Source organism: Kogia breviceps, chromosome 11 (genome assembly GCF_026419965.1).
Source record: "Kogia breviceps isolate mKogBre1 chromosome 11, mKogBre1 haplotype 1, whole genome shotgun sequence".
NCBI lineage: Eukaryota > Metazoa > Chordata > Mammalia > Artiodactyla > Physeteridae > Kogia > Kogia breviceps.
This window is the reverse complement of record NC_081320.1, coordinates 50,273,207-50,285,301: the sequence shown is the minus strand read 5'-3', so window position 1 is coordinate 50,285,301 and position 12,095 is coordinate 50,273,207. Positions and strand designations below refer to the sequence as shown.

Genomic DNA, 12,095 nt, shown 5'->3' with positions numbered 1-12,095 from the left:
ATGTAATTTCCTTTGTTGAATATTTGGAAAATAAATTATATGTTTTAAAAAGTATTTACACTTATTTCAGAATAGAAAACTAATAATCCTATTTTATTTTCTCTTCAATAAAATGTATAGATTTGCTTTAGCTTTACCTCCAGTCTTCCTTGAGCATAACCCAGGAGCAGCAAATTGACTCTGTCTTTCTCAGAAGAAATGGGGGCCCAAGGCCAAGCATCATCACTGACCAGTGGCCACCAGCAAACAACTGTATCTTGAACATAATTGATAGCTAGACGACGCTGTGTTGTCCTGTTTACTGGGCCAGGGATTTCATAATAGGAAATCTAATGGTTAAAAAAGAAAAAAAGCAGACAAGGATCATTTTTTAAATGCAAAATCCTCAAAGTATTGCAAAAATTAAAGCATCTGTAAATGTAGATAAATGCAAGTAAATATGCATGTTAAACATGTGCTTAAGGAGGTGTCAGAATTTACCAAATTCTTTTGACACATATATAAAAAAGACATATGTTCAAAATTCTCCCCATTTTTAGCAGAGGAAAGGAAAAGGAGAAATGTGAGTTAGGGAGGAATTGGCCGTAGCAATCTCAATCAATACCAAAATGTACAGTCATGGTTGCTTGACAGCATCGACCTACACATAGGATTTAAGACCGGCTATATTAAATGACAAGTTCAGTACTGCTGACCAAGAGTGTCTGACTACTGTTTAAGACATAACATGTTAACAATGACTGAATGACTGACAACAATAAAAGGAAAAACAACTTGAGGCAAATATCACTTTAAAGAATATATGAGACATATACACAAAAATTCTGCATAAAGGGATAAGTCACAGCATCATGCTGCATAAAAGTTTATGCAGCTTCTGAGAATTATGCTTTTCTTTCTTAGGATAGATTTGTAGAATTTATTATTCAAACTATGTTATTTTGGAACATGGTTATTTGAAAACATAAGCACGGCACCATCTGGGTGACACATGCCAAGGAAATATAGATTGCACCGTATTTCTGCTTAAGGAATTAATGGAAGGTTGATAGCTTGGAAGCCAAAAAAAAAAAAAAAAAAACTATCTTGCCATTGCTGGTCAGCAATAATCGAACCACTTTCTGGGGATTAAGCGCATGGCTAAGCCTACTGGACCAGACACTAGCAAAGGGCAGGGGGTCTTCTTATCAGAGAAATGCTTCTGGAGCCAGTCTCACTACATGACAGATTGCTTTCATATTCCTGTCTGCAAGGCAACAAAGGATGGCAGTAATGCGATAATGCCAGGGTGCAATGGGTGTTAAGAACCCGTTGCATTTATGTATTGTATTTAGTAAATAATCAGGCTCATCCAAATTGTGATCTCACCACTCAACCAAGGCCATTAAAATCAAGGTTAATGCTTTAATAATCCTCTGCTATTTTTTTTAATATGGTCAAAAGGAACCCTTTTCTATTTGCATGCCCATAATATTATTGACCTCTTCATCCTCTGAATGCACATCAAAAGGAACTGAAATCAAAGTAATTACCAATGTTGTTCTCTCATGGTAAACATTTAACTCCTTGCACTGTCCCTGTCCCTTCAGTTAAATAAATTGAATTGGATTTTTAAAATGTAGACAGGAAAACTCGTTAAAGGTCAACACTTTCAGGATATTTCCCCTGCATTTTTCTTTGCCAAAACTGTTTCAATCTAAAAGAATTAAATTATGGTACAGTTGTAAAGAAAAGCAGAATTATAGTACTCTACACTATTTCCTTGTTTTAAAATCCAAATGGGCAATGACAGACAACACAGATGTACTTTATGCTTTGAAGTGCAAATTCTTATATTTAAGCTCTCAATATCACTATTTTAACTAGCTATCTTCTTAAGAGAAATACCACAATGGAATTGCTAAGTCCTTAAAAATATACCTACATTGTTTTGATGTCCTACCTGCCATGTATACATGTTACTTAAGAATTTCTAAATGAGAACTGGCACTTTCAATCCTCACATAATGCAAATCATATATGTTATCTGAAATTTCATGTTTGCTATGAGTATTAATGGCATCAGTGTTCTATCACGATGGTCAAGAAGGCAAGTGAAATGAGTAAGTTTCTTAAAACATCATTAGAAGGATTGGCAGTTTTTACTAAGTATTTAAATACCTATATTTAAAAAACTGAACCAGAAAATGAAATCCATGGGTTTTCCAAAGGGAAGCAGGCTACTTCTCTAATGTAAAGAAATGACATGGAGTGCTCATGGAGTGCTTAATTTCTCAAAGCTAAAGGCAGAATGAATAAACAAATAAGTAACTCCCTTACTCAAGGTATAGGGCCCATATACTCAGTCTATGTTTCACATCTTTTCATCAGAAAAGATGACATCCTGACAGTTTCTCTCTGCTCTCATTAACGGGGAGCTAATATTCTTCAGCTGAGAAGACTTTGCCAAATTACCCACCACACCTAGGATGGAGAAACTAGTCATACAAAATTTTATATAAATGCATTAAAAACAGTTACTTTAATAGTCTGAGGTAATGCATACTGGTGCATTTTAAAGACCAGTATTAGTAAATAAACAATATTTTAAGTAAATCTACAGTTAGCCATTCTGGAAAATAATATCCCATTAAGAATGCTAAACCAATTTTTTTTAACTAAACAAAATATATGAATACCACTGATTTTCAGTTTAAAATAATCAATATTATACAAAGTGTTATAGAAGCTCCACAAAGTTGGCAGACAAAACCAAATTTTAGTTTATTACCACAATGAAACACTTATTTAATGTATTTTATCCCATGTTAAACATCTTTTTTATGAGTAGATTTTTCCACTAAATAAAATTAAATCCTCCCATACCACCACCACCTCAGTCACAATAAGAAATAATGCTAAAGAGCAAAAGGTTAGGTTAAATACTACTTTTCAAACACACACACAGAGTTGACTTTTAAGAATCTTTGCCCTTGTTACAGACACTCTAGGTCTGGTGTAAGTGTGCATCTTGTTTAAGGAAGCTGTATATCAGCCCCGTTCCCAGTGAACTGTCTCAAATCCACGTCACAGAGGCTGGATCAATCTTGCAAACACAAGTCATTGCTGAAAAGAGGCCTTGAACTGAAACAGCCTGGAAAATGTATTAGATACTCATCCTACCAGAGAGTATGCCTTCCAAGCAGTTAAAATGTAATGTGGCAAAACTTAAATTAAATACACCATTTAAAATAAAAATCCTGCCTTAACAGATGTAAGGTCCCTGATACAAGGAAACAAATTACCTGGAGTTACTGAAGGGAGAGATACTAACACAGGAAGGATATTTCTTTTTGCATTTTTCTCCACAGTTAGAGTTGGGTGTGGGGGGCGGGGGAGTCTTCCCACTCTTCGTTTATTACACATTTCTATTAACCTTTGAAAGTGCCTTCTTCTTTCATTCTTTTCGTGTGAAATGGAAGCCAGAGCAGCTATCCTTGCCTAGAAGGATGATACGGGGTCTTAGGGGAAAATGAGAATGGTGTGTATACTACCACTAGCAAGAAAACCATTTTCGAATGTGTAACTTGCCTCTATTATCTGTCTCTGACTTCCGTAAGTACTATATAAATTACTCCAAGCATGCCACTGTTAGACCCCCATAATGAGAGTAAAAAAGAAAACTCTGGATGGCCACTGTTTCTAGTTGATCAAGATTAATCTTATAATAACTCTGGTTTTTCTGAAATCCAGAATCATTCAATAAAAACAAGCATAACATCAACTCATGTGATACTCTAGCATATCTTAATAATTAACAATATGACTATATAAAATGAAATCTCTACCTTATAATCCAAGGCTGAGAGTTTTTCCAGTCTTTTGTTTATATCAGGAGAACCCATCTTCTTGGTAAACTGAATAAAACATAGTTTGCTTTGTGCCAAAAATGATAAGATGATAAAGCTGTCTGTGAGAAGAGCTTAAAAAAAAAGATTTGATAATACTAGCAAATACTAAGTTAGAATAAAATAATAAAGAATTAACAGTTTCTTCCACTGAAATGTTACAAAAAACTATTTTCAAAAGATAAATGAATATTAATTGAAATAACTAAAGTCTCCTAAATACCATTATGACATTTTACAAAGATAGTAAAGATACTGGGAATAAACAACAATCATCAATCCAATCATGCATGGATTTGATACTTTTTCTTTTTTACTGAGACCATTTCAATATATACTGATGTTTGGGGACAACCTCCAAATGAGATGTATTTGGAATAGGGCTAAGAAAAGCATAAAATAAAGACCGTTTCACATCTGAATGTAAAGATTAAAACATTTACTTTTATTTGTGCTTAGCCTTTAATCCAGTGTTTATATGATATAAACCATCTGAAAATAAACTGGATTTATTAGGGGATACAGATCAGTGTTCTCCACCAATTTTTAAAAAAATTTTTCATCAATGAATCTTCTTTCTGAGGGTATACTAGTTGAATGAAATAAAGCATATTATATCCAATACACACATTATATAAAATAATATTTGATAATGAAGAGTAGCAAAAATATTTCTACAGCTTTATTTTTAGAGCACACAGGTAGATAATTAATATTCATAGTTACATAAAGGGCCGTTAATGTTATAAAAATTGTTGATAAAAACATATAGTATGAATTTGAGAAATGTTTTATATTGTTCCCAGCATAAAAAAAAATTACTGAATGTTTTATATATTTTTCTTTACTTCCATACCCTGACTGTGCAAGCAGTAACCAACAGTATATCTACACAATTACAGGAGAATCTGGAGAACTGCCAAGAAATCACATTGTTATCATGGTCTCATGAGAGTGTATCATTTGTGGTATAAATAAAAGAAACAAGTGAAAAAAGATATCTCAGCGACATGAATAGTGTTGTAAGTCTCCTTTTAATTCTTATGGAGGAGAATCAATATGACAAAATCATCACAGCCACTATTTTATTTGCAGTGTCAATGAAGGGGTCAATTATTAGACATATGAAAATGGAACCTCTTCCATAGGGAAGCTTCCTTAGCACCAGGATCCTATAAGGAAAAGGAAATGGCACACTTATAAACCTAACCCCAGCTTTCATTATCAGGAATATGGCTAATGATAGCCATCCTGCAGAGTACTTTTCTCTATGAAATTGTGTCTGATTTATTCAGAGACAGCTAGTGAGCACACACACAGCAGAAGGAAGGTTTCTGTAATCTCACCTCTGTCCTTTCCATTAGATCACACTTTCCTTTGAATATTCAATTTAAGATACTGACAATTTTCAATCTCTAATGATAATGCAATCTGTTTCTTAGACCATTTTTTTTTACCTTGAATTAAAGAACATAATCTTAAAACTTCAGGAGTCAGCACACTGTAGTGCAAAGAAAATGGGTTTTGCAGCCAAAACCTGGGTTCAAATCTCAACCCAGTCATTTCTGGGCTAGTCCTTAGTATCTCATTGGTGGTCATGTTCCTTAGTATTTCAGCTTCAATTTCCTTCTCCATAAAATGGAAATAACTATACCTTATAAGGAATAGTTTTTTAATTAAATGATTACATTATTATATTAAATTAATTAATAGTTTTAAATTAAATGATTAAATTATTAAATTAAATTAATTAATAGTTTTTAAAATTAAATGATATACGTAGGTTAGCACAGCATAGAGCCTTTTAGGGATTAATAAATGTCAGTACCCTACTTTTTCAATTACTGGCTTAAAGTCTTTTTTTATGTGCTTTGTAGCAATTATGTACTGATTGTGGTATCACTTAGATTTATCTAAGTGATAATTCAATTCAATTCAGATTTATCTAGTATATTTGGCATTGACTTTTGATATTTATAAATACTGCCCAACTCTCTCAAAAGTTAGTATTCACAGACTTTGGTAACAGAGAATCTTCCTAACAGCCAAAGCACAGGTTTTGTTTTTGCTTTTGTTTTTTTACTGGTGGCTGTGTTGACAAATTTGGGTTATTTATTATTCAAAATTCATGTGAAAATGAAAAATATTTGAAATGTCAACACACCAAAAAAAAATAAACACCTCTTTTGAAAATACGTTCACATTTTTTTAAGCAAAGAGTGAAAAATACTCAAGGATATGAGCCTAACACTTGACAAAAACTTTGATATTAAATATTAGTCAACACTTGTATGGGTCCCAGGGGTTGTAACTATGCTGTTACAAGCAATTACTTGTGTTTTCAAGTCCCCAGTGGTAATAATTAGTCTACCTGTTGACACACTATTTCTCCTGCCCCACTGTTAATGTAGGCAATTGATTTGCACATGGGGGTAATTACCATCACTGATGGTGTCTGAGATGAGCTTCCCCACCAGGCTTCTGTCAATCACCACTTTCTCCAGCTGCGGCCCGGAAAGGCTTAAGGACACCAGCACACCTGAACCAAAGAGAAGCTAAAACCAGGGAAAGGGGGAGAGGGGGAGGGAGATATACTAAGAATTAGAATCTTTTAAAAATCTCTCCCCAAATGCACAACTTATACAGATATTTACATGTGCATCTACACCATGGAATTATAAAGAACTTTTCTTCTTCGAAAAACAATCACTGACATTCTGAGTAAAAAGATACAGGTGGTTAAATGATGCAACACAATAAGGGCACTGATTAGTGCTATATGCAGAAACTGAATTTAGTCCATGTTTATTAGAAGTGTGATCTTCTAAATACTTAGAAAATAACTGTGTGGAAAAAAACTGCTTTGCACTGCATTCAGAAATGTGATGTGTCTTAAACTGAAATGTTTTCAGATTACTATTTATATCAGAAATTAAAAGATTTCTTAAGCTTTGAATAATCAGTGCTACACATTAAATAAAGATGCCATCATTACAATATTAACAGCAAGTATTACAATTTATTTGGAATTTAAACCGCACTTCTACAAATAAAGATCTTGTCTAAAATATTAAAACACATGTAAATCAAGGCAAATTAAAGTAAAATGTTAAATGTTTAAATTCATAAATAAATACCACATACCAGAAATAGCTTCTCAAGGAGAGATAAAGTATGCAGGCTTTATTAATATTAGCATTCACCCAACCACCCAACAAAAGATGTCTGGATATCACCATTATGGTTTTATACTGCTCCTTTCCATTTGTGGCAGCATAATTCATTCATCTCCAAATGTTTAAAACTTCTGAAAGGACTATGCATATGTGTATGCTTGTTATCTATGAGATTATGAAATATCAACATTGGAAGAAATTGTTTCACCTTCAGGGCAGCAGACTCAAAGCAGATGAATCATGGAATAGCATATGGTATAGAAAGAAAAAAACCAATTGTCGGTAAACTAATCATGAACATGCCAGCCAAACCCAAAGACAACTATGATTTTAAACAAAACAGGGGACTTCCCCACCTACCTAAGCATCATGTCCCAGCTAGAGAGGATGATTCTGTGACAAGACATATTGTGACATGTGTGAGAGATGAGCAGCATCAGGGATCAGGTTAATAAAAAAAAAAAGACCATTACTCCCCAATGGTCTAACAGATTCCAGGCACATGAATCAGAAAAGAAACTGAAGGGTCCCACATGACTTAATGAATTGTCCATTTCATGTTAATGCACCCAAAGGGGGCGGAGGGTAGGGAAAGCAGAATTTAATCAACTTTATTGGTCTGGGAGACTAAGAAGAGAAGGCACATTTGTTCCAAGAATTTCAAAATACTTCACAAATTATTTAATCTCTACTGAATTATGAATTACATCCAGCCCTGTCACATACCTTGATGACAAACACTGATAGTTCCCTTTTAGGGAATTCCCCCATAACAATATAACATATTATATAACATATAATAATATAATGTGGTCTTTACTCCCTACATCCTCCCTTTTCAGACAGGGAATTTTAGGGTTATCTTTCATATCTAGTTCTCCCCCTTGTAATAGCTTTTTTCTCCCTTCCTCATTTATTCAAAGCACCTCAAATATCTGTCCTTTTCTATTTATTTTTATCTACTAAAACTTTACTCCTATACTCTTAAGCACCTCTTTTCTTCATTATCCACTGATTACTAGCTCCTTATGGATACTAGCTAGGCCACTTTTACCTTTGTATCTTCAGTGCCTAGAACAATGCCAGGCACATAGGAGGTGCTAACTAAATGTTCAGAGAAAGTATCATAATTAACATCATAGGATCAAATAATTCATAGTTAGAAGAAACCTGGTCTAATCTTCCACTCCCACATGACATGGAAGTTCCTCTGCAGCATCCCTACAAGCATCCTTCAAGCATCCAGCCCATGCTTGAAAACTGCCAGTGACCAGAAGCTTATTATCTTACAGGAAAGCTGTTCTACCACAGGAAACTTCTAATCAATTTAAAGATCATTCTTTCATTTTTTTTCATTCAACAGAAACTGAATGTTGATTATCTGCCAAACACTAAACTAAATTTAGTGGCTCAAAAGTGAATCAAATATAACCCTTAAAATAGGTTAAATATAGGTTAGTAGAGAGAGGTAGAGATATAAGCAAGTAAGTGTAATAAAGTGTTACTGGTCCTATTAAGAATACATACTGGGTAGACTGAGGGGACTGAGAAGAGGTGGTGATGCTTGAGCTTGAGGTGAAGGCTAACACCGCCTTCTAAGAACTTCTACAGCAGCCCCAGTTTCTCTTCAGTAGTGCTCTTTTTAAATATTAAAAGATAATAACATAGTGGTTAAGAACATGGACTCAAATCAAAATGAAATCAGCACTGGCTCAACCTCTTACTAGCTGTGTGACCTTGAGGGAGTTACTTAACTTCTGTAACTTCATTTCCTCCTCTGAGACGAGATATAATATCTACTTCATAGGATGAGGATTAAATTACTATTTACAAACAGTATTTAGAGTAATGTCTGGCACATAGTAAATGTCTGTAATTATAATTATTGTTATTATTATTCAAACATTACTCATACGTTTTCACTATACCATTTACCATCTCTGAACACATTCCTCTGTCTTTTTAAAAATCTTGTGCCCAGACTGGGCTCGATGTTAGATATGGAACACTAGACTCCAGGTGAGTTATAACCACTACAATCTTTTGTCACCTTTCCTATTTGCTCTGATTTAACAAGGATACTGTCTCCAAGATATGTGCAAGTTCCTTCAGAATTTTGGAATTCAATCTGTCCAAGTCCCAAATTTGTTGCCCCTTATTTTGTGCTCTCACCACAATTAGCAAGAACTAACCCTCATCTCCTAATAGAAATTGCTTTTTCTATGCATGAGCACTTGTTATGCTATAAAATTAATTCTAAAAGACCATTTTTGTCGGATGGAGATGGAAGTGCAACTGTGATAGTACGTAAAAGAGGGAACTTAAGCTGGAAAGGATTTGAAGGGGAAGTGTCAAGGCGAAGCAGGAAAGCATACATACATCAGTAGATAACTGATATACACATGGAGATAGGAGCAGTGATTTGGGGACTGTGGATCCTGCCCACTGAGCTTGGGCACTCCTTCAGAATCTTTCTCAAAGGATGGGTGCAGCCACTAATGCATTCACTCATTCATTCCACAAATGAATACTTAGTATTTTGTGTGAGCCAGGCCCTATTCTAGGTGCTGAAGATACAGCATTGAACAAAACAGACAATGCCCTTGCCCTATCTCCCCCTTCAGGAAGCTTGCATTTGAGTGTGGACACAGAGAACAAAAAATAGTTTTAAAATCATGTCAGAAAGCAATAAGAACTACAGAGAAAAATAAAGCACAATATGGATGGAGGCTTTAGGAGGATGCTGTTTTAAGTAAATGACTAATAAAGAGAAGTAAAAAGGCCTCTCTGAGGAGATGACATGTGAGTACAGATCCAAATGAAGTGAAAGAACAAGTGATATGATTATTTGGAGAAAGGGAGTTTGAGGTGGAGAACAGCAAATGCAAAAACTCTGAGGTTAGAATGTGCCTGGGACAACTGAGGAAAGGTAGGCCAGTGTGGCTTGTGGTGAGAGAGTGAAGAAGGATATTCAGAGGATGAAATTAGCGAGGTAGTCAGGGGCCAGGTTACACTGGACGTTTCTGATGAGAAGCCATAGGGTTTTAAGCAGCAGAGAATTATAATTTATGTTTTAAAGAGGGATCAGGGCAAGAGTAAAAGCAAGGAGACCATTAGGAGGCTATTGCAGTGGTCCGGGTGAGAGAAGATGATGGCTTGAACTAGAATGGCAATGCTAGAGGAAACAGTATGTCGATAGATTTGAGACATATTTTAAGGGGGACTTGCTGAAGAATTGGATGTGGCATACAAGAGAAAAACTCCAAGGTTTTTGGGCTGAGCAACTACGTTTACCAAGATAGGAAACACTTGAGGAGAAGTAAATTTAGCTTGGGGGAATCGAAGGTTTGGTGTGGACATGTTAAGTTTAAGGTGTCTATGGACATATAAGTAGAGACATCAAGTAGTCTGAAGTTCAGGGTTAAGTGGTGGCTGGAGATTATATTTGGGAGTCATCAACAGTGTAAAGGTAGTGTTTAAAGTCATGGAACTGAATAAGCTCTCCTTAAAAAATGAGTGGAGAGATCATAAGGGTGGGGCCCTAATCTAATTTGACTGGTGTTCTTATAAGAGGAAGAGACACCAGACGGCTCTCTTTCCATGTGCACACACAGAGAAAAGGCCATATGACAATGAAGTAAGAAGAAGGCTGTTTACAAGTAAGGCAGAGAGGCCTCATCAGAAACCAACCCTCACAGCACCTTGGTCTTAAGACTTCTAGCTTCTAGAACTGTGAGAAAATAAATTTCTGTTGCTTAAGAAGAAAAAAAAAAAGTGGAAAGAAAGAGGTCCAAGGTCTGAGCTCTGGGACATTCCAATCTTTAGAGGTGTTAAAAGATAAGGTTAGTCCTCTATTGACACCTAGTTTGGGTACTCATTAGGATCAAAGTATGTCCAGCATTTCAGATTTCCAAATGTCTTGTGTCCTAGCAGTATCCCTAACACCAGATTTTGGAATAAGAAGGTATAAACAAATTAATAAATTAATTAATGCATTTTTATAAAACAACCTGTGGGGAAGCATAAGGTTTCCAAGTACTGGCGCCAAAGATATTCCTGGATATAGTAATGGAGATAACCAGAATTAGGGGGAAAAAAATAGTCTGAATCTCAGGAAAAGAATACTCTAGCCCAGACAGGAAAGTATCTCCACCTGTTTCCCCAAAAAGTTAGTTCTTAAGCTCTCCAAAATGGAAAAAGCCTATGTAAGATTTGGCAGGACAAGAAGGAAAAAGGGCACCAAGATACTGTCCTATTCCACTACAAGGAACTGGAGAATTCAACAGCTCAGAAAATGAAAAAGAGCAGACAAAGAAGCAAAGGGAGACACCTCCAGAGCACATTTGAGTTTGAGAAGAGATCCACAGGATGAATAAATGAGAGGGCCCATGGGATTTCCCAACATTGTTCCAATTTTAATGTCGTTCCTTATACAGAAGACGACTAAGGCAAAATAGGAACTAAAACTTTTCCTTTTCTCCGATACCCTGTCAGACAGGAAGTATCTTCCTTGCTAGTTCTGCTCTGACCATGTTTCTTCCTATTGCTTTTATAATTTTTTCCTTCTCATTTTCTTCAATAAGCTCATACCAGAGAGGTGTGCTTTCTCTTTAAGAAACTAAGAAATGGGGCTTCCCTGGTGGCGCAGTGGTTGAGAATCCGCCTGCTGATGCAGGGGACGCGGGTTCGTGCCCCGGTCCGGGAAGATCCCACATGCCGTGGAGCGGCTGGCCCCGTGAGCCGTGGCCGCTGAGCCTGCGCGTCCGGAGCCTGTGCTCCGCAACGGGGAAGGCCACAACAGCGAAAGGCCCGCCTACCACAAAAAAAAAAAAAAGAAACTAAGAAATGATTCCCATGATATTCAGATGGTTCTTCAAATTGGTTTCTTTTAACCTTATATTGAATACTTAATTAGAAGTGAAATGGAACTGGGAAAAGAGAAAATTTTACCAGATGACATCATTAAGCAAAACAAAACTTAAGCAACCACAGAATCCGAGTTTCATTCACTCAACAGATCAAAAATATGTGA

At 35.7% G+C, this 12,095-nt stretch overlaps 1 protein-coding gene across 10 annotated transcripts in view; it reads right to left on the bottom strand.

Moving 5' to 3' along the window:
• WDPCP (WD repeat containing planar cell polarity effector) overlaps positions 1 to 12,095 on the bottom strand; it is a 437,730-nt gene that overhangs the window by 294,184 nt on the left and 131,451 nt on the right. For all 10 annotated transcript variants that reach the window (XM_067007522.1, XM_067007524.1, XM_067007520.1 and 7 more), the window contains 3 exons: positions 6,328 to 6,442; positions 3,828 to 3,961; positions 138 to 329 (listed from right to left, as the gene is read on the bottom strand). In XM_067007522.1, coding sequence (XP_066863623.1) covers positions 138 to 329; positions 3,828 to 3,961; positions 6,328 to 6,442 — 441 coding nt within the window. The remainder of the gene's footprint in view (positions 1 to 137; positions 330 to 3,827; positions 3,962 to 6,327; positions 6,443 to 12,095) is intronic.